Raw genomic sequence first — 21,798 nt, forward strand, 5'->3', positions numbered from 1 at the left:
TCAATAGAATTGCTTTCTTTTGCAATTCATTTCTAAATTCTTTAAGCTTCTTTTGGTATAAGAAATTAACATGTACGACGATACGCCCAGAGGCAATCAGCCTCCTGCGAATGTTAATGATATTGGATCTATGTATAATTCGCGGGACACCAGTGCTTCCTCCTTTACAAATTTAAATGATTCTTCTACTCGTCTTTTGCACAATGGTTCTAATCATAACGTCAACAGCGGTGCATTAGCTGTCGGAGTTGGTGGTAGAAGAGCTAGTGGTTATTCTCGCCCGAGTCCCCAAACATATAATAGATATCCTAATGGGGATGCGAGTAATAGCTCTGGCATGTATTCAACGTCACCTCCTCAAAACAACAGCCTCGTGGATGACATTGAAAACATCAACCGCTTAGAAGCTGTTGCTTTCGCCGGCCCTACAGCTGGTGACCATGATTTTGCATTGAGCAAAGAAGATAAAGAGATAGATGACTTTTTGCACTATCCTTTACCTGCAAAGGATACTAAAAGAATAAGTTACTTCGTGGGTGGAGAAGGTTTAATGCAATTGCTTTTCCTTATCTTCCTTATTTCAGGTACCGGTATGCTCTTCATTGGCTTGCCAATTCTCACTTATACTGGACATAACGCTCTCGCAAGTACCTCTGATAATGGTATTACCAATCATAAGTTTAGGAGCTTAAGCATTCTTCGTAGCAAGTCTCTTGTCGATCCTGATACTCCTCAAGATGCTTACACGAAAAATGTCCCACATTTAGGCAATTTAGATTTGGTATTCTCGGATGAATTTAATAAGCCTGGTCGTACATTTTATGATGGTGATGATCAGTTTTGGGAAGCTACTGACTTGCACTATGCCGCTACTAGTGATTATGAATATTACGACGCCGATACGCCAACAACAGCAAATGGCACCCTTAGACTTCGAATGGATGCATTCTTCACTCACAATCTGAATTTCAGGAGTGGTATGATTACGAGTTGGAATAAAATGTGCTTTAAAGGCGGAAGAATAGAGGTTTCCGCTTCTTTAGGTGGTTCACCAGGAGTTCCTGGTCTATGGCCTGGTATTTGGACAATCGGAAACTTGGTTCGTCCCGGTTATTTAGCTACTTCCGACGGAGTTTGGCCTTATGCTTATAACAGCTGCGATGCTGGGATCACTCCTAATCAATCTGACCCCAGTGGCATATCGTTCCTTGGTGGACAAAGACTTCCCAGTTGTGTTTGCGATGACCAAGGATACGAACACCCGAGTCCCGGAAAAGGTCGTGGTGCTCCTGAAATTGATTGTTTAGAAGGGACGTTCGGTGCTGCAATTCCTTACAATGGATCGGTCCAAATGGAGACTATGCCCGTTGCTTCTCAATCTCTTCAAACTGCTCCTTACGATATGTTTTATTTTCCTAATTACGACTATGTCGTTGTCTACAACCAAAGTGTTTCAGAAGTTAACGGTTGGACGGGTGGTGTATATCAGCAAGCTTTGTCTGTCGCCACACAATTGAACAATACTTGGTTGGGTAACAGAGCGTATCAAATATATGGATTTGATTATCAGCCCGGTTACGACGCAGATTCTTTCATTTCATGGTTTGTTGGTGAAAACTATACTTGGACTATGTACCAACCTGCCATCGGTCCTAATGGAAATGTCGGAGCTCGTGGCGTAAGTGAAGAACCTTTGATTGTTATTCTGAATATGGGTATCTCACCCTCATGGGTTTACTTTTACTGGTACGAATTAAGTTTCCCTCAAACGCAGTACATTGACTACGTGCGTATTTACCAGGATACTTCGAGTAATTCGAAACATGAGCTTGGGTGTGATCCTAAAGGCTATCCGACTACGGAGTATATAAGTAAGCATCCTAAAGCCTATCGTGACTACAATACTACTAGTTGGGAAATGGCTGGGTATAAGCGTCCTAAGAACAAATTGATGGATGGTTGTTAGGCTTTCAAATACTTATGATTTCATGATTTGGGTTCCAATTGACTGCACCTTTATTTCGTTCTTTATTTTTTCAATTGGCATTAGTATTCATTTTACTCGGTTCCTCTCTTTTTCTTTCTTTTTATAAGATTTCTTTAATTTGTTGCATATCATGAAACTTATGTAATTTGATTACATTTAAAATTCAAAAGTTTTGTTCTTTCTAGTGTGTTTAATCTTAACTCAATAAAAATGCCAAAAAATTTATAAAGTAAGACCCCATATCATTAATACGCAGTCAATATTTTATTCATAAAATTGATAAAAATAGAAAATGTGTAGTAGTACTCCATACAGCATGTTCTTATCAAATTGTGTACAGAGCGATGTGCTCTTTTAAGTTGTCCTTACTCCCTTATTCATTTACAGGTTCATACCTGAAGAGGACTGCATAGAAAGTAACGTTGGGGTGGCAGTAGACGACTGAAAAGGTGAGACATTACTAGAGGAATCCTTTGACTGTAAGCGCTGCTCAATTTTCTTTTTGGCTGCAATGCATTCTCTTTTCATATAGAGTTTTTCTTTATAAGTTTCTTGGGCAAATAAATCCAATTCTTGAGACTTAAGTCGTACATGTTGATCTAAATAATCAAAATGGGAAAGCTTGGAATCAATCAACTTCAATTGGGTGTCCATAGCCTCTTTCATAGTAGTTGACATTCGTTTTTCCTCGTCAGAAAGATAATCTTCAGATATATCATAGCTGGCATTGTCAATATCCATACTTTCATCTTTGATATGTGATGGAGTACGACTTTCAACTTCTTTAGTTGAATTGTTTCCAGCATTAACTGAATTTAAGTTTTTGAGTGAAGACGGCGTCACCAATTTTGATAGTAATGTCACGACAGACAAAACCGGACTTTTGTCTTGTAAAGGACGCACTCCGGGATATGGGGTAGAGGAAGATTGAAAAAGCTCCCTATCTGTAGAAGGAAGATTTAGAAATTTCAATATACATTGCTCTATCGTTTTGGTGCCAACATGCCTGGAAATTTCGGACCAGTCCTCTGGGAACATATCAAGGCCTTCATATAAAAGGTTCATTTCTTGTGAGGTCCAATGCGTATTATCCTTTTTCGAAAAAGGATCAATTTTTCTATAATTATGAGGTGTTTTTGGTGGAGGAAATCTTTCTTGGTCGTAGCAAACCGAACAAATTGAATGAGGAGGGTCGGAATCGCTAGTATAGTAAGTGCCGCTAAGAATGCAACTGCAAGAATAGCAATGAGTAGGAGCTGGTGCTTCTTTTTTTTCAATGTTTTGATTTTCCATGGCAGCCGGAGACGGTCGTGGAGCATTGCCCTTCAAAGTCTCCTCAACCTCAGAGTCATAGATATTTTTGCGGAGAATAGAAGGTTGTAGATTATATGGTTGAGTACGAGGAATAGAGGAAGGAGGGGGAGGGACAAGAGGTGCCAATCCTCTCGGAGTATCAGCCAAAACTTGAAAATGGCTTGTAGAAGGCGGGACAATTTTTGAGGGTCGTGTAGAAGGGTCTACATTATAGTTTATAAGTCCCCATTGTTCCAAGAATCGATGGACACGTAAAACAGCACAAACATCGCCTGCTAAATTACGTCTACAAGCAGTAAATGTCAGGTAGGCTTTCGGATTTAGTCGAAAAGCGCAAATCATGAAATCACGATACTCTTTGTAAACTTGAGGAGTTTTAGAAGAATTCTTATTGTCAAAGAACTCGGGGTTGCTGTTTCTCTCAATCTCATGTATATTACTGAAATCAAACCACTGAGCCCATTCAGGAATTTCTACAGAAGGTAATTGACTCAGTAAAAACTCTTTAGCTTCATCCTTCGGCTCATTGTCTTCTAATTCTATTTTTTCTTCCTCAATATCCATAGGAACGTTAGAATCGGTAGGAAGTTGGACTGGCTCAGACATTTTGTTTTACTTTTCCCTTAAACAATCAAAAACGTGTTTTAAAATCTTGTAAATAATATAAATGTACCTCTGAAAGCCTTGAATTTAAAGAATGTTTAATCTAACAGAAAAGAAACATTAATCATGCATATAAGACGCTGAGTAGTGTTTGTAAAAAATGGATGGAAAATACGAGGTCCAAAGGCTGAATAGGTGAATTATGTACTAGCTTCATATGGTTGAAATCTATGAGCGAAGGAAATTATGGGCAACATTATTTGTTTTTTTTTTCCTGTCGTGTTTAATGAAGTACTACTTCAGGTGATAATACGATCGGCACAACTCGGTTCTCATAAAAAAAAAAGAAAACATTCACAAGATGGAAAAGGAAGGAAACGGTTGATTTGAAGCTTTTTAATATGATTTAAATTATACTTTAAATGAAATAAAATGTAAATTTTCCTTTGAAACAGGAATTACTACCAAAATCATTAAAGACTAGCTAGCAACCATAGATGAATGTACTTGCTCATATTAAAAGAATATTAGTATCGAGATGATAACAAAGGAAACAATCAAAGCACATTAAATGTAACACAGTTATGGAGAAGAGTCGACAGTGCTGGTCTATGCGCTGACAATGAACGAATGTCATTCTAAGCAAGCAAACAATTTTCGGAATTTATCTTTTCGTAAAAGTTTTGCCAAAAATGTTTTTACTCATGCACTTCTTCTATAGTAGGGTTTCTCGGACCAGTTTTTGAGGAAGTACCTGTGTAATGAGGTTCGGCAGATGTGGATGTAGCAGCAGAGGATTGTTTTTCCGTAGAGCTAACGGAAGGGGAAGTATTTTTAAAATTGTTTTTTCCTTTCTTAGACTTCACTTCTGGTTTAGTATTATGCCAAGCCCAAACCGGTTTGAAACTATCACAAAAGCCGACGTCAGCGAGTAAATTAGGGAACAACCAAAGTCCAGGACTTGCAACAAGAGCAGTGAGACAATAGAATATAAAACGAAAGACGACCAAGGCAAAAAACAAAACTATAATCCCCAAACCGGCCATACTAAGATACCAAGCTCCTATACGCATAGACATAGGCCACAGAGGGAATAGAACAAGTGTTAGTACAAGTAAAGCAAACAAAACTGCTAAAACGATAACACGCTTTTGCAAAGGCTCATACAGCCAGACGTAGTGCATGTCATCCTGGAAATCTTGCGTCCGATTCACTTGCAGCTCCACAACCTGCTGCTTTTTTTGCTTTGGGGGAAGCTTGTCAACGCGAACCATCATAGAGTTCATGATTAAAAGCTTGAACACGTCAACCACATCTTCGCGTGTTGAAATAGAGGGAAATCCTTTTACCTTTTTCGGTGGGTACGAATCTGAGGTTAAAAACCGATAAGCTCTTTTCACTCTAAAATAGTAGACACGTTTTCCATTAAGTATCGCAGGCTTTGTTTTCAACTCTGGGCGAGATTTCAAATAGTTTGTGAATCGGATGGCAAACGCACGCGTTTCTTGGTCATTCTGGGCAGGTATGGTAGGATTATTCATGCTAAATTCCCTTTCTATGAAATTTTCTTTCGTTTTTGGAGAAAAGGTAGATGCTCTGGATACGTTCGTAATCTACATTTGTGGGTAACGAAGTTCGTTCTTCCAGTGTAATAGGATGTGTTTGATGATATGCTAACCCAAAGAGAGGCTGATTTCTACAGGTAAACATAAAGAAATGAAATCTTACTCTCTATTAGAAAAAGTAATAAAAAATAAAAAACCTTTGATATGCAGAAGGTCTTTATGTAAAAGTGGTAACATCATCATATAAAAATGTTTCGTAGTATTTAGTATGAAAGTAGCGGATTTCTGTATTTCTAACGTTTGAGCTGGAGCTTGTAGGTTTCAATTAAATGTAATTAACTACGGTCAATTGGCATTATATTCGTTCAAAGTAATTTCGACATGTCTGGGCTCTAGAACATAATCATGGGGACAGTCAAAAACAAAAGAAGGTTGGATCATTTTTAATTAACAAACCGTTGCACTTATTTTAAGAGTAAGTGAACTTGATACCGGCAAAAAGTAGCCTTAACAAAGTGAAAACAAACGAAGAGGGAATTGACGTTAAGATACATTCAGTTCTTCAATGCTTTCTTCAAGCTTCCGAATTTCATCCTGCAAAGGCCTTAAACTTTGCACTAGAGTATCTACTTCGGAGAACTTTCGTTTAAGTTTGGCCTTTCGTATCATGTCTTCAACAAGGAACACTTGTTCCTCTATCACGATTTTCATCTGCATATATTCATTTTGCTTTTCTTCAGCTTCTTTCTTCCTAGCTAGTGTATCTTGTTCCATCTGTGAAGACCAGCTTTGTCCAACTTGGAGCCGAGGAATAGCTTGTAAATGAAGAGCTGTCTCTTGTAAGAAGCTCTTTCCTTCGGCACATATGCAATGTTTTAGGCGTTCTTCGTCTTCTGTATTTACTGAATAAGAGGAAATTTTTTTGATCGTAGATTCATACTTCAAGCACAAGTCTGAAAATCTTTGACGAACTTCCTTCGTTTTGCGTAGCAACTCTTGAGTGACTACACTTCCACTCAGTAATTCTGCCAAGTTTTCTTTGTATAATTTGATGTAGTTTTGAAGCGCATGGCGAAACACCTGTAAATGGTTGATGTGTAATACATACCCCGGAATATGCTTCTTGTCTTTTCGAAAGGCGAGGGTTTTGAAATAATTTTGATTGCACGAATTGCAAATCAAAAGATTTTGGAAATGATTCGAATGCAAAATTTCGAGCACACAGAATCGACAAACAACTCTTCCACATAACCGACAATGCCGCCGACGGCGAGTTAAAGTAAACTCGTTTTCACATTCAGGACACGTTTCCACCTCTGAGTCTTCTTGCCAATTTACAATTTCCTGTTCCATTTTCTTTGCTTTGTTCTTCAGTAACGCATCTAAAACGGATACCTCTTCGGAGGACCATAGAAATTGAAGTCGCTGCATGCGCTTCTCTAAACGAAGAAACTCGATCCTCCTTTTGTCAGCAATCGGCTTCCGAAAGCTTTCGAAGGTGGGAAATCGAGAACGAGATTGGCCATGTACATCGTCGTAGCCTGGCCGATTTTCGTAACATTGTTTGCATACGCGGGACCAAAATCCAAAATCTGGATCATAACCTGCTGAAACCGAAAGCTTAGCTTGGTATAGAGTATGATAGTTGCAAAATACATAACCACACCTGCGACAATGGATACGTCCATTCACAAAATTTAAGACTTTGTCACAAGTGGGATCATAGCATTTCATATCGGCAACTTCTGGTTGCCAATGCTCTCTCGCAATAACCGGATCCGTAAGCTTTGTAGCTTCAATACCGATAGCACCAGTCTGATCCCCATTTTGTTCATAAGGTTCCAGCTTCAGCAACCGCTGGGCAGCTTTTGCGTGCAGGGTAGTGGCTCCATTGATCGTTCTCAAAAACCAAGAATTGACAAAGTCTTGATGCTTTGGCTGTGTTTCTTCTTCCAGGGTAATATGAGTGATGTCTATGTGATCATTTAAGGACTGTAAGTTTGGTAACTCCAACCCACAAATTGGGCATTCAACGGATCTTTGAAGACTAATCGATTCGCTTAAACTCTCGCTGTGATTAGTACTCCTTGAATTGTTCGATGGAACTCGAGCGCCAATTCGTCTTTTGCCATTTTGCATTCTAGATTCTTTTGCCAATTCTCTCTGTATGTTATCTACAGGAAAAATAATAGACTTGGTTCGGTTTAAATTCCAGTACTTTCTTTTCGTCCAGTCAATACATACAAAAGAGCGCTTCAGACAGTCCTTTCTTTTAATTATACGTTATTGAATCCTAGTAAACAGGTCATATATGAATCAAAGTAGATTCTAAGTAGTGAATTTTCAAATACTTTTTAATTTAGATAAATAAATTACAAGGGAAAGTTGGAGATATCTTGAAAGTGTATGTACGACATGAGTGGTGAGGAAGCCTTGATCATTGCTTTACTCTTTCCTTAAACGTTTCATTTTCTGGTAGTAAAGAAACAATTAAGCAAAGAATTAAAATTGATTAAATCATAGAAGATTAGCAAGGATTTGGGTCTCCTTTATAACATGGCTCGTTGTACTTCCAGAAAACGAATACAGGGAATTAGTCTTTACTAAAAGGCAAGATGGATAATAAATAGGAAATTTATTAAAGAAATTCAAATATTTATTCTTCCTTTAAATCTGTTTCAAGCCTATTTTCTGTCAATTGACTCGCTACATTGCACTAATAAATAACTAAATAAAATCGAAATTGTGTATAAATTGTCATGAAGATATGAAGAGAGAACGTTGTTTACAAGAGTAAAAATCGGTTTATAAAGAACGGTAAGTATTTTTCTAAGAAGAATGCTAAGAATATTCATGCAAAGAAAATCAAATCGAATTCACAGACAGATATTTCAATATGCCTCTGTGTATCCAATTTTTAAATTAACTTTGGTATAGAAAAGAAATACATAGACGAAGAGACAGACTAGTCTACGATATTCAGGATTGTGAGTTTCTCATGACTTGGGTTTTACCACATTAGTTCGCAAAAACAAAAACACAGGGAAAGCCTGTGACATTCAAGATCAAAATACAAAGAAAAGGATATAGTTGATCCTTAAATTGAGAAACGTTAATTTGGACGATTATGAGTGAAGATTTGGTGTATACATTGGAACGACGATTTCGACAAGAGCAATCCTCTTTTGTAGACCCATTAGAACTTTGCAAAGTTGAGAAAAATTTGGATTATGCTCGGAAAAACCTTTGGAAAGAAGGAAAGTGCCAATTGGAAAGAGTGGGAGAACCAGAAGGATTGTCAATTCGAATCTTGACTCTCCAAGGACGGATCAACGATCTGAGAGTAGCTCTTGAAGCTAAAATAGAGCATGAAGAAAACAATTTTAAGAAGGAACAAGAAAAAGAAGCAGCATCGACAATGGAGGAAATTCGCAAACGGGAAACCCACGAACGACAGCAAGAGCAGCACTTACAATTTGGTAATTCACAGCTTCTGAATCATCAACGGTCCGTCCAAGCAGATATTTCTGACTCTCTACTTCACATGGCATCCGCCTTGAAAGAAAATGCAATCTCTTTTACAAATGCTTTGGTAAATGACAACCAAGTAGTAGGACAGGCGGGCTCTCTGTTAGACAAAAACGCAAAAAGCCTTGACAACACACATCAAAAAGTGAAAGACTTTACAAAATCGAAAAAGCTTTCCTTCTGGTTACAGATCGGAATGGTTCTCGCCGTGGTCATTTCGTTCCTAATTATGATGTTTATTTTACAGTTTACGAAAAACCAAAACTAATGACAATTCACAATCTAATCGATATGTATTTATTGTATTTCTTAGCTATGAAGACAGGGAAAAGCTTCGAATTGCTCTTGCCTGCAAAGTTTAGTATATCCAATCAACGTTACAACTCTACTACTGTAAATACAAGAGGTATGGCAATTAGCAAAAGTAAGTGCTTACTGTTTTCGAATTTTTCACATTTGTTTATACAATACTAGCCTCAATTAAGAGTAAACAACCATTAACGAATTTTGAATGTACCGATCACTTGAAAATCTCATCAATGAGGAAAAAACGCTAAGATAACTATTGTGTTCCTTTTTATATACCAAAGAATTTCATTAATCTTGGTTCTTGGCCTTTCTCTTGGCAAGACGCTTGCCAGTACCGAAGACCTTCTTGCCTCTATTCTTACGTTGCTTGCGTTGTTGACGAGCAACCTTCTCAATAGGTTGAGCTTGGCCAACACGAACCAAACGGTAGTGAGGTTCAAACTTCTTCATGGCTTCATTGGAGTCGTAGATCAAGGCGAAACCTGTAGATCTGCCACCACCAAATTGAGTACGAAGGCCAAAGGCAGTAATGCTGTCAGCATCGGCCTTGTACATTTGACCCAACTTTTCACGAAGTTCATTCTTGGAAAGGTTGGCCTTGCCAGGGTGCAAAATGTCAACGACCTAATAATCCCAGTTAGTCATCCTGTCAGAAATAGCCGAATGTCTTTTCTTCTTACCATTTGCTTGCGTTGAAGCAAGCGGTTAGTCATAAACTTGCGAGTTCTAATGGTCACCGCCTCACTCATATTGGTCTTGCTGTAACTTCGTAGCTTGCAAGTTTCGAAATTTACTACCAGAAAGAACAGTCACGTCCAAAGTGTTGGATAATACCGCACAGCACTATTTCTCATAAAACCGGATGTAATTAACAGGTAGTGCTTCGCAATACCGAAAAGTTATATAACATATTATAATGAGCCCTAATGAGTGATAATCATAGCAAAGGCGTATTATGCTTACCAAGTAAACACTAGAGACAAAGCCATTGAAAAGAAGTAGGTAGCAATGGAAAGGTTATTGACTCCTTTTTTCTTCTTGAAGAAGAAGGAAACAAAGAGAATTGACTGGGTAGAGCCATTTACGGCATTTGTTTCAAGAATATATGGAAATAGCATCGATATAGACGATGAAATCAAAAACTTCAACAATTTACGCGACAATATGTTAGGAGCAGACGATGCAAACTCCGGGAAAAACGTGATTTACTGTTACTATGGACAATTGGACTATTTGTCGTTTCGATTTCCCACTGGTGGAAATGGAATTAACATTATCTTCGAATGGAATGATAGTTTATCCAAAGGTGATTCGTGGTATAAGCAGTCATCCTTAGCCTTTGAACGTGCTTGCGTTTTGTTTAACTTAGCTGGCTTGCTTTCAAGATTAGCTGCTACTCACGCTACCCGGTACACCGTTCAGGATTATAAGCAAGCAGCGAACTATCTTCAGTGCGCTTCCGGTATCTTTAAGATGATTCGGGAGTCTTTTTTGCATGCTCCTGGAAAAGATTTTGATTCACAGTTTCTGTTAGGAGTCCATTACCTACTCCTTGCACAGGCTCAAGAATGTGTACTTGGTCACATGTCGATGTCCAAAATGAGCATGTCTCTAGCAGCAAAAATATCTGCTAGTGCTGCAAATTTATACGAATCTTCCTTGCGTTCTTTTGAATCTATGGATTCATCTCCAAATGCCTTTTTCGTTTCCTTAGCATCTGCAAAGCATCAGACTTTAGAAGGTATATCTTGTTATTTGATGGCTGAGAGCTTTAAACAGGATTCAAAATATGGATTGGCTATTGGTTTTTACAATAAAGCTAAAATAAGGCTTCAAGCTGGCCAAAAATCTTTTTCATGTGTTAAACCAGATCCCGAGTTTATACATAAGCAAAGCACTAGTGAATATACGAATTCTCTTTCAAGTTTTATAAAGGACAGCTTAAAAGGATCAATTAACAGCACTGAGAAAGACAACGATTTTGTTTTTCACGAACCTGTCATTCGGGAAGCTGAACTCCCACAAATCCAACCTTTACAAGCGCTTCCTTATCTTACTTTAGACAAGTTATTTAATGGAAAGGAGACTGCAAAGTCTGTAGTTGGTGATGACTTATTTAAAGCGTTTGTTCCTAGTGCCGTTACTACTGCCATCTCCTTGTATTCTGAAGAAACTGCGAAGCTTTTCCGATATGAACAGGAGGAAGTAGAACGACAAAATACACAGTTAGCAACCGTGTTTGCTTCTTTGGATGTTGAGCATTTGCAAGAACTGACGCGTTCGGATTCTGACTCTTCTGCTTTGCCAAAGGAACTGGCAGATGCCAGAACAAAAATAGTTCATCAACAGTTTTCAGAGCAGTTTCAGCATTTAAGAGAGAAACCAATTCAGTTAAAACGAATTTTAATTCAGTCGGAATCCGAATTGGATAAAGAGAGTTTAGAAAATTCTAAAATGAACTCTCGTTTTGGTGCAGCCTGGACGTTGTCTCCTAGTCAGGTATTTGCGTCTCCTTTTCGTCAACAAATTCATTCTTTTTTTCAAGATTTAGAAAAAGCTGCTTCCATAGATAAAGCTATTTTCCAGCAATATCAATCGATTAAGGGAGACATTGAGACGCTTTGTGACAGCAATAAGATGGACGCTCTTTTTGGATCAGCGGCGGTTTCTTTGATGGAAAGTTCCAACGTTCCAAACTTATTAGATTTACCGGATGACAATCTAGAATTGGAGAGAGAGATGAAGATTCAGTTGGATCTACTAGAGGAGCTTCAAACTCGGGTACAAAAGCTTGTCCCAAATCGTGAAGTTACCCTCAAAACACTCCAAGATAACTGTTTACATGATGATATATCTGAAGCGTTAATGCAAAACAGCAACAAGGGTGAGAACTCTATAGCCATTGAACAGCTTTTTGCCCAACAATTAAAAAAATTTGACCCTATGCGGAATCGTTTGCATGGATCTTATCGTCAACAACAACTACTCGTAGGAGAAATGAGAAACGCTGTTCAAAAACTGAAGCGGAATCCTAACTTTAATAAGAAACTGGATTGTTATAATCAATCCTTAACCAAAAACAAAGACGTATCTGTTCGACTCCTTTCGTCGGCAATCACTGCAAATGCAATCGCTGAAGGTATCTCAAATGGATTGAATTACTATCGTTCTCTGGAAGTGAAAATAGAGGATTTTGGTTCAAAATTGAAAAATAGGCTATTAAGCAGAAGAAAGGAAGGAGCTCAATGTCTAGCAAACATGAATTCCAATAACCATTCTAACTTGTCTTCCAACATGCGAAATCTTCATCTCTAGCCAGGTCAATTCTAGGTAACAGGTGGTTGTTACCCCTTTTCTTTGTCCCCCAAGCGTATGCAATGACATTAATGGCAGTTTTGATGAAAAATTGAAGTATTTCACATATCCAATATGATGGTTGAGCTTACTAATACGCAGGCCTTACAAGAAGAAACAGCTTTAGCTGTTGCACCTTTGCTACAGAATAGACCGGAGCCTTTCCATTTTACCAAGCACCATGATTATTTAAAGAAAATGTTAGAACCGCTTCCTAGCTATTTTTCTGTCTTAGATGCCTCTAAGGCCTGGATGGTTTATTGGGAGCTTAATTCCTTAGCTGTTGTGAAAAAGTTGGACGGGCCTGTTAGGTCGAGAGCAATTAGTACTATTCGTCAATTACGAGGTGAAAACGGTGGTTTTTGTGGTGGAAACGGTCAACAAGAACATGTTTTGAGTACTTATGCAGCTGTACTAAGTATCTGCTTATGCGATTGTGACGAAGCCTTTGCTCTTATCAACAAAGAAAGGCTACTACAGTGGTTTTTTTCCTTAAAAAACGCTGATGGATCTTTTCGCGTGAATCAAGAAGGCGAGTCTGATGCTCGTTCAGCCTATGCAGTTGTTTGTGTTGCGTCCCTTTTGGGACTTCCTAATGATCACGATCTATTCAAGGGCACTTTAGAATGGCTTTGCAACTGCCAAACATATGAGGGTGGATTAGCGGGTGTTCCTTATGCTGAAGCGCATGGTGGATACACATATTGTGCTTTAGCCGCAATTGCTTTGTTACAAGGAATACAGAAATTGGATATTCCAAGTCTTGTAAAATGGTTAGTGCAAAGGCAGGATCGTGCTCTTTATGGCTTTTCTGGAAGAACAAACAAACTTGTGGATGGCTGCTATAGCTGGTGGGTAGGCGGAAGCCACCTTATATTAGCATCTGGATATGGTAACAGGTCTGAGAATGTAACACATGCCTTATTTTACAATTCAGACAAACTTCTAAAATACATTCTTCAATGCTGTCAAGGAAAGTCTGGTGGTTTACGTGATAAGCCTCCCAAACGACCTGATCAATACCATACATGTTACTGTCTACTAGGGTTGTCTTCTATAGCTTATGACTATAAAGTACAAGATAATGATTGGTTGATTGAACCTTCTCAACATTCGACTCTGAATTTTTTGTTGCCGACTCATCCCATTTTTTGTATACCTTTGGGTTTGGAAAAAAAGATGCTATCCTACTTTAAAGCTATTTAATTATCGACCATGTTTAAGTTTACATGAGTGTTTTAATCTTTGTTTATGATTCACGAAGTATAGGAATATAATTAATTACAATATAATGAACTGTGAGCCTTTATAAATAATTGGATTTCATTCTTTGTTGTCATTGAGGTAATTATATATTAAATAGTCGTAAAATATTCATAAAATTGTGATATCTTCTGGTAATGGAAAAAAAGGGAGAGGGGAGAAAAGTTGTTTATATCATCGATTGTCCCTATGTTGAGTATAAGCATTCTTTGTCCCAATATTTTTCAGCATATAAAGCAAGAAGATCGGTCATAGAATGTCTACCGTCCTTGCGCCAAAAGTAAAGGTTCCAATCTTCTTTAGTAAACAAGCTTTTTCCTACTAACTTGTTAAGAATGTAATTCAGTCTAGGAATGACAAACTCTGTAGTAACAAGATCAACCTGTCTAGGGTGACGGTCCAAATCTAAATCAACATTCACTTTCGAACACAGATAATTTCCAGAATCATAGTGTGGAATTGGAAGATGAATGGTATCATCACCATCATCTCCCATGTCGTCGTGTGTCTGGTAGCCATAAGACACTTGTTCTGATTTTGGTTTTGACTTTGTGTAAACTAAATCTTTTTCAAACGTATTGGGAGTATCCAAAAAAGTAGAAGGCTCATCATATATACTAAGATAACCACTATGTTCAAGCCAGTAAGGAAGGTTCTTAACAATGAACCAAGGAACATCCTTCAAAACATAAAATATATTTCCTTTGAAAGGGGAAACTTGAAATAACTCATCCAAGCCGAAGGAGCCTTGCTGTAGACCACCACGAATACCTCCTGTGTTTATAATGATGTAGTGAGGTAAATGTTTCCTTGATTTGTTGATAATAGTTTTTGGAAAGATTTCTGTTTCAAAAAGATGGTATATAGAGTTTGAAGCGTTTCGAGGAACTTCTGAAAATCCGTAGTCTATTGGAGAACAGCCCAAAGGATCAAGTAAATTAAGTCGTTTTCTGGCATTAGCAATTTGGTGCGATAGTTTTGACCCTTCGATAGTATCAAAATTGAAATCATGAACATTGGAATGGTAAATGAATCCCTTCCTATTCCAGTCGATGTAAGAACGGGAAAATACGGAAGGATTGGTAAAGTAAAGGGTTGTTTCCAGTACTTTCTTCGAATAATCTATTAAAGGAGAGAAAAATGGAAAAACAGGGTAAAAAGAATTTGACCTGGCTTTTGAAGATGTAAAGGAAGGAAGGCCTTGTATAGAAGCCCATCCAACCGTTTCACAGTAACGGCCTGATTGGAGACCAGCTGCCTTTTCATCGTATACAGCGTAATCGCGGATATGAGAATGACCACCGAGAACTTGAATTATGGTATCCGGAAATTCCTTTCGAAGTTTTAAAAGAAGTTGATCTAGTTCAGAGGAATCATGCACAGGAATATGACCAGCAATCAAAATTAAATCAATGTCCTCTAATTCTCGTATTTCATTCCACCAAGAATGTTGGAGAGTAATTTCCATTGGAAGAACTCGCGCTTCGTTGCATCCACCTGAAAATGAACCCACGAACCCAAGACTAAGGATCCGAACATTGTGAGGAGTATCAAAGATAGCATATTTTTCTCCAAAAGGAGTATATGTATCAGTTTTTTCATCATACATGTCGACATTACTGGCCAAGTATCGTCCGTTCCAGGAAGGTATAAAGTTATGATATGTATCGTTCATGACAATTGGCAAGTATAGCTCATGATTCCCTGCCACAAGTACATCGTAAGGTACATTCTTTAACAAATCGTTTGTCCAAGAGCCAGGAGGATTTGTGAGATCTGATAAACCCGTACCATCGTGAAGATCACCAGTGTCTACAACAAGTAAATCGACGTCTTTTTCTTCAGCTAATTGTTTCATATGATTGATAAACGAAACAAACTCCCCCAAATCTGAAGAGTAACGCTTGTCATGTGCGTGTCCAGCAAGCCAACCATGCATATCTGTTGTGTGAAGGATGTTTACCTGTCCCCATTTCAGTTCTCGACGAAGTGTTTGTGGTAGGACAATTCCTAAGCAATTTTGAATTATAATCGTCAATGAAACTAGAAACTTTAGCAGCTGGTTTCTCATCTTGAGTTTGGTTCTTGAATCGTAATTACAAATGATAAATAAATGAAATCACAGCAGATACAGTTGCACAAGGAATATTAGCGAGGCGACTAATATTTACAGATGGTAAAATCATCTTGTGTTATGCAAATACACCTTTCTTTAAATTGTAATTTTTTCGCTGTTTTTTTTTTAAAAACTCTAGCAAGTAAGTAAAATCCTAAGCAACTAGTCCAGAAAGAAAAAATCTCATACAGAGTTGGCTAGCATTGGTGCAAAAAAAGAACGATAATAAGCGACTTTATGGCAATTTGAAAGAATTGCCAGAAATCCCAACTCAAAAAAGCTCATTTGCACCCTACAACATCAAGATCAACAGTCAATTTGACATGAATTATTTCTTGCTTTTCAGAATTTATCATATTATTCGAATTATCATAGTATAAGAAATTATCCTTAGTAGACTATGGACTGGTAAGCAGCAGTTCTGGAAACAAGAAAAGCCTAATGTAACTGACAATTCAATTCTTATTTCAATCTTTTCAAAAAAAAAAAAAAAAAACCCCCCGGGCTGTGGGACTAAAGTTGCCTAGTTGAAAGATTCCACCTAAGGAAAACAGGAAGCAACAACCTTGATCAATTCGGATGAAAATTCAATTTGACGAAAAGCTTTCGCTCTCAAAAGTTTGTAGTTTTTTTCCTCGTTCTCTCTCATCTACTTTTTGACGATATGAAGACGATGTAAGAACAAAAAAGGTATTGAATGGGACGGGACTCGAACCCGCGAGCTTTCGCACTGGCGCCTAAAGCCAGCTCCATAACCACTCGGACACCCATCCGGTTATGTTTAGGGTTAAATACTAAAATTATATAAAGAGAGCTAAATGTTATTAAAATGTACAAAAACGCTAATTTCGTAAAAAAGAAAATACATGAACCAGAATACATCTCACCCTTCGTATCTTCTTTCCATCATAATTTTCACTTACTCCTATATGACTGTCTCGAAAAAGAAATATCCTTTATTTTTTTTGTTTTCCTTTTACTTGTTTATCGCACATAAGATGTTTAATTACAAACGCTCTATTACATCAAGGCAAGCATTGAAAGCGCTTGGTATATACCTTAACAAACAATAACTGTACAACACGACTTGTTCTGAATACCTTACTTAATTACCCACGTAGAGAGCAACTGAAATTATGAATATTGAATGGCGTGCATTAAATACTCATGTACTCTCTCTTCATAAACCGGACATAAACTAAAACAAGTTTTTCAACATCAAAACTTAGTGAATTATAGAACACCTGCCTAAACACACTTTATAGTCAAAACACTAAATAAATAACGATAAAAATAGTGATTAGATCACTTGATACCATTTACAAAGAAGTACTGAAAACACTGCAAATAGTATAAGACTTCCAAGAATACCAAAAAACCATTGAAGGCCAGGAACATCTTGACCTGGAACCTGAACGTTCATACCCCAGAGACCTGTCACCAGGTTCAAAGGAATAAGAATGGTACCCAATATTGTTAATCGGGACAAGACTTCGTTTGTTTCATTTGACACCAATGTCATATTGATTGAGATCTGAGCCAAGTAGTTGGAATGACTTCTCGATAGAATTTTTTCATAATGATTCAAGTTTTGAACCATTGTCACAATATGATCTTGAACATCACCAAGATAAAGAGCAATTTCTCCCCTAGGTGCGACTTGCCAAGATTCATTGCATCGTTTTGATAAACCTCGAACAACATCAGCTTTATTTGCAAGTAGCCTCAGTAAGCTCATAATTAGTTTTCTACATTCACCAACACGTTTCAGCATACTTTCCTGAGGCTTTACCTCTAAAACGTGTTCGTGATGAATACCCAAAATAATTTCATCAATCGTATCTACTTCGTCCTCAATCTTCTCGATAAAGGGAGCAAATGCATCTGTAGTATCATCTAACAGAGCATACGCTATCCAATCCGCATTTATAGTCAGATATCCGTTCAATTGGCGAATTCTCCGGCGTACGTTCGCTGGGTGTGGGGTTGGATTCATGTGAAAAGTAAGAATTCCGTCGCGGAACACAACGAGATAAAAGTTCAATGGCTTCAAGTACTCGGGCCCAGAAGGAAGCTGATTAAAAGATCGGAATGTTACAAAATAGTAAGATCGGAAAAGCTCTACCTTTTCGCGATCTTCCGCCATGGTTATATCCTCCACTGTCAAAGGATGAATACCAAATGTCTTCGCAAGGATACGTATTTCTTCTTCTTTGGGGGACGAGACATCTAACCACCAAGTTCCACCGGATCGGAAAAGGTTCTCAAATGTTTGATTATCATGTGCAAGTTCCCACATTTCATGAGAATGAATCGTCGATGGCAATTCTTCCGTAAAGAATGTAAATCTGTAAGGACGATCAACCTCAGATTTTCGTAATTGAGCCCATCGATCGCGAATACGATATCGACCATTGACAAGCAATGGTTCGCTCATTTTTCTATTTCGCTCCTTACGATGATCAGATTCTTCATCGGTGAATTCATCAACTGTTTCTTTCATCTTTGCTGCCCACTCATCCATAATGGAGAAATCCGGATCATGAAGATGATGCGTGGAGATGGGTAAGAACAATTCGTCACGCCCTTCGACAACCTCTTGAGCCTCTTCGTTAACTTGATTATTTGCATATTGTTCATAATGATTCGAGGGAGATTTAGGGGATTTACCAAATGAAGGCTGAGAAGAAATGCCAAAGTCGCTTACGTCGCCGTCGTGGCTATCTTTACGGGGTTTCTCTTCAGATTGTCTTGATATGCTTTCAGGGTGGCTCTCCGGCATGGGTATGTCTTCGGAAAAATCTTCATCGCTCTCGTTGAGCTTGTTTGCTTGAAATTTCGGGGAGGAGCAAAGAGAGCTTGGCATTGACGGAGGATTATTAACATCCTTGGCAAGCTTTTTATCATTGTATTGATATGCATTTCCATTTGAGTCGTCAAGCAAACGAGTTTCCTCCGTTGGTTCGTCATCTGTGTTTTGTACATTTTTCAGGCTAGGATCTAAAGGGAAATATGGACGCGATCGATTGGACATGCGTCCATGAAGGTTCCTCGGCATACTTAAAAACCTCAAAGCATCAAATGCGGGATCCAAATCGTTTGGCACTGATTGAGAAGCTTGATCATTTTCCACTTTAGCCTCATGAGGTATATGAGGCTTTCTATCCGTATTTATATCCATCACACGCGCGGATGAATTGCTAATATTCATGGGAGGGCGTTTGGATGGACGTTTAGACGACGAAGATGGGCCAGGCATCGTGAACTTGCTTACTGTATCATCTGTAGGCATTCACTCTTTATTGCCAGCTATACATTAGACTTTTTATTTTTTAAATTCCCTTGCACTTTTAAAACAACTAAATTTATTATACCAAGAAAAAATTAGTACTTTTTTCCCCTGTGGTGAGTTTGGAAAAGAATTGGCGATGGATGGGGTTTACGCTAATATGAGCAGGTAGTAACACCAAGATGAATCATTTCCAAATTTAGAAATACAGTCCATTTTCGTTGTTTCCAGTGATACTTTCTATCATCATTACTAATTTTTTTTTTTTTTTCATTTTTAATCTAATTTTTTCGTTCGGCATCGACTTGTGTGAACAAAGTGAACATCCTGAATTGAGACATAAATAGAGATTCTTCACTTCATGTCTAGTGTAGGCTACAAAACTTTTTTATGTTTATTTTTCTCTATTTTTTTATACTTCACACGCCTTTACAGCTACTTCAATTAGCAGAATGGAGATTGTAAAATAAATTTTCAAGAAATTTGAAAACATCATGAAACGTAAACAAAGAAATAATATAGCATCACGTATATGCTTTTCATTCGCAAACGAATTTTTGGTTTCTTTTGACAAAGATTTGAAATAACAATTTATTAATGATCGTAAATTTTATTTTATTTTATTTTATTTTATTTTTTTTGATCTTTATCGCTTTTTTTTCTTTACTTTTTATCCATGTACATCAGAACAAAATTGGAATTCTCTAGATTGCGGTAAGCATAAATAATGCACTTTATTCAGATATGGTAAGCTGCTTTGTGGCTCATTATTTGCGTCATATATACACGGTACTATCTAGCCGACATAACACCATCCTACACTCACCTTTTACCAACTTCTACCAAAAGACAAATTTCCATAGTCTTGCAAATATGAGCGATTCTCGCGAAAGTTATGTGTATCTCGCCAAATTAGCTGAACAGGCTGAACGCTACGAAGGTAAGAAGCTTTTATCCTTCTTGGGATAATAAAGAAGGGTTATCAGTGGAGAATTCCGCATGACATGCTGGGATGCCTGAAAGAAAAGTAAAGAAACGTAGTTTATGAACGAGCCTTGTAGTTTTATTCGCATGGATTCTTTGTGTTTTGGCTTGTATGCAAACGATACTTGAATGCTTGAGACACCGTCGAGAGCCAGGGTTTGTGCGTGGTAGCTTATCTTGCGGGCCGAGGGAAGAAGAGCATTGTTCATTACAATTTAAAATAACCGTATAATTGGTTTGACGGACCATTGAGTTGTTTACCCCATAAATGAAAGAGTTCAGTCTGGAACTCTTTTGAATAAAAAACACCAGGGTTTTTGATAAATTCTTCTTCTCCACTTCTGTTTGTCACAGTACCGTTTGCTTTGTTAACACAATTTTGGCTTAGAAATGCTTTTGTTTTACTTTTCAAGCCAAGATGTCTACTTTCTCTCCGTTTGCGTGGTTGCGGGATTCAAAATTGATATCATTTCTTATTATGCTGAATTAAACAAATTTACTAACTATTTGCAGAAATGGTGGAGAATATGAAAAAAGTTGCCGGCTTAGATGAAAAGCTCACAGTTGAAGAACGTAACTTATTGTCCGTCGCTTACAAAAACATCATCGGTGCCCGTAGAGCTTCTTGGCGTATTATTTCTTCAATAGAACAAAAGGAAGAGAGCAGGGGTAACACTAAACAAGTTGGTCTGATTAAGGAATACCGCAAGAAGATTGAAGAAGAACTCGCTGAAATTTGCAAAGATGTTCTCCAAGTTCTTGAGAAGCATTTGATTCCTGTTGCTGGTACTGGCGAATCTAAGGTTTTCTACTACAAAATGAAGGGTGACTACTACCGCTACCTTGCAGAATTTGCTGTCGGTGATATTTGCAAACAAGCCGCTGATAGCTCCTTGGAAGCATACAAGTCTGCCTCCGACATTGCTGTTGCTGAACTCCCTCCCACCGATCCTATGCGTTTGGGTCTTGCTCTTAACTTTTCTGTTTTCTACTATGAAATTCTTGACTCCCCCGACAGAGCATGCCAGTTGGCCAAACAAGCCTTTGATGAGGCTATTTCCGAACTTGACAGCCTTTCGGAAGAATCTTATAAGGATTCCACTTTGATTATGCAACTTCTCCGTGACAATTTGACTTTATGGACCTCAGACGCAGAATACAACAACTCTTCTAAAGAAGAGCCTGCCCCTACGTCTCCCGAAGTTGAGTCTGTTGAGCCCAATCAGCATGCCGCTGACTCCTCCAATGCTTAAGATATGAACTGTTTCTTTAATGTCATGAATGCGCAGCTTTTTCTATTAAATGTTATTAAAAGGTTAATGCGCTGTTCTTACTATGCATATATGAGTTGATACCGATATTTTTTACTAGTCTCGTAGACATATGTGTAGGTTATTATTGCTGACAAGTCAACATGCTGTTCTCTCATTTAATCCTTCCTTATGTCTATCGTTGTATCGACGGAGCCTATCTCTTGAACTTACGG

General features: G+C 38.0%; 11 protein-coding genes and 1 non-coding gene across 12 annotated transcripts; 5 read left to right on the forward strand and 7 right to left on the reverse strand.

Moving 5' to 3' along the window:
• Positions 1-70: 70 nt before the first annotated feature.
• On the forward strand, positions 71-1,966 carry gls1 (Glcoside Hydrolase family protein Gls1; the record flags this gene model as incomplete). Its single annotated transcript, XM_056182079.1, has 1 exon — positions 71-1,966. The coding sequence occupies one exon, from the start codon at positions 71-73 to the stop codon at positions 1,964-1,966; it is 1,896 nt and encodes a 631-aa protein (XP_056038624.1).
• A 402-nt stretch (positions 1,967-2,368) lies between these two features.
• ssr1 (SWI/SNF and RSC complex subunit Ssr1) lies at positions 2,369-3,907 on the reverse strand (the record flags this gene model as incomplete). Its single annotated transcript, XM_056182080.1, has 1 exon — positions 2,369-3,907. The coding sequence occupies one exon, from the start codon at positions 3,905-3,907 to the stop codon at positions 2,369-2,371; it is 1,539 nt and encodes a 512-aa protein (XP_056038625.1).
• A 695-nt stretch (positions 3,908-4,602) lies between these two features.
• sec62 (ER protein translocation subcomplex subunit Sec62) lies at positions 4,603-5,445 on the reverse strand (the record flags this gene model as incomplete). The annotated part of the gene is made up of 1 exon (XM_056182081.1): positions 4,603-5,445. The coding sequence occupies one exon, from the start codon at positions 5,443-5,445 to the stop codon at positions 4,603-4,605; it is 843 nt and encodes a 280-aa protein (XP_056038675.1).
• Positions 5,446-6,012: 567 nt separating this feature from the next.
• On the reverse strand, positions 6,013-7,608 carry pep7 (prevacuole/endosomal FYVE tethering component Pep7; the record flags this gene model as incomplete). Its single annotated transcript, XM_056182082.1, has 1 exon — positions 6,013-7,608. One exon carries the CDS (start codon positions 7,606-7,608, stop codon positions 6,013-6,015), a length of 1,596 nt encoding a protein of 531 aa, XP_056038674.1.
• Positions 7,609-8,596: 988 nt separating this feature from the next.
• On the forward strand, positions 8,597-9,265 carry use1 (SNARE Use1; the record flags this gene model as incomplete). Its single annotated transcript, XM_056182083.1, has 1 exon — positions 8,597-9,265. The coding sequence occupies one exon, from the start codon at positions 8,597-8,599 to the stop codon at positions 9,263-9,265; it is 669 nt and encodes a 222-aa protein (XP_056038677.1).
• Positions 9,266-9,594: 329 nt separating this feature from the next.
• On the reverse strand, positions 9,595-10,055 carry rps2401 (40S ribosomal protein S24; the record flags this gene model as incomplete). The annotated part of the gene is made up of 2 exons (XM_056182084.1): positions 9,595-9,930; positions 9,987-10,055. The coding sequence occupies 2 exons, from the start codon at positions 10,053-10,055 to the stop codon at positions 9,595-9,597; spliced, it is 405 nt and encodes a 134-aa protein (XP_056038676.1).
• Positions 10,056-10,314: 259 nt separating this feature from the next.
• bro1 (BRO1 domain protein Bro1) lies at positions 10,315-12,621 on the forward strand (the record flags this gene model as incomplete). The annotated part of the gene is made up of 1 exon (XM_056182085.1): positions 10,315-12,621. The coding sequence occupies one exon, from the start codon at positions 10,315-10,317 to the stop codon at positions 12,619-12,621; it is 2,307 nt and encodes a 768-aa protein (XP_056038672.1).
• Positions 12,622-12,735: 114 nt separating this feature from the next.
• cpp1 (protein farnesyltransferase beta subunit Cpp1) lies at positions 12,736-13,866 on the forward strand (the record flags this gene model as incomplete). Its single annotated transcript, XM_056182086.1, has 1 exon — positions 12,736-13,866. The coding sequence occupies one exon, from the start codon at positions 12,736-12,738 to the stop codon at positions 13,864-13,866; it is 1,131 nt and encodes a 376-aa protein (XP_056038671.1).
• Positions 13,867-14,110: 244 nt separating this feature from the next.
• SOMG_03296 (5'-nucleotidase, NT5E family) lies at positions 14,111-15,994 on the reverse strand (the record flags this gene model as incomplete). Its single annotated transcript, XM_056182087.1, has 1 exon — positions 14,111-15,994. The coding sequence occupies one exon, from the start codon at positions 15,992-15,994 to the stop codon at positions 14,111-14,113; it is 1,884 nt and encodes a 627-aa protein (XP_056037758.1).
• A 739-nt stretch (positions 15,995-16,733) lies between these two features.
• SOMG_20181 lies at positions 16,734-16,812 on the reverse strand. Its single transcript has one exon. It is a non-coding gene; the product is annotated as a tRNA-Leu (tRNA).
• Positions 16,813-17,339: 527 nt separating this feature from the next.
• On the reverse strand, positions 17,340-19,331 carry mnr2 (vacuolar CorA family magnesium ion transmembrane transporter Mnr2; the record flags this gene model as incomplete). Its single annotated transcript, XM_056182088.1, has 1 exon — positions 17,340-19,331. One exon carries the CDS (start codon positions 19,329-19,331, stop codon positions 17,340-17,342), a length of 1,992 nt encoding a protein of 663 aa, XP_056038673.1.
• An 870-nt stretch (positions 19,332-20,201) lies between these two features.
• On the forward strand, positions 20,202-21,565 carry rad25 (14-3-3 protein Rad25; the record flags this gene model as incomplete). The annotated part of the gene is made up of 2 exons (XM_056182089.1): positions 20,202-20,268; positions 20,826-21,565. The coding sequence occupies 2 exons, from the start codon at positions 20,202-20,204 to the stop codon at positions 21,563-21,565; spliced, it is 807 nt and encodes a 268-aa protein (XP_056037747.1).
• Between the last annotated feature and the right edge of the window lie 233 nt (positions 21,566-21,798).

This window comes from Schizosaccharomyces osmophilus, chromosome 2 (assembly GCF_027921745.1).
Source record: "Schizosaccharomyces osmophilus chromosome 2, complete sequence".
NCBI lineage: Eukaryota > Fungi > Ascomycota > Schizosaccharomycetes > Schizosaccharomycetales > Schizosaccharomycetaceae > Schizosaccharomyces > Schizosaccharomyces osmophilus.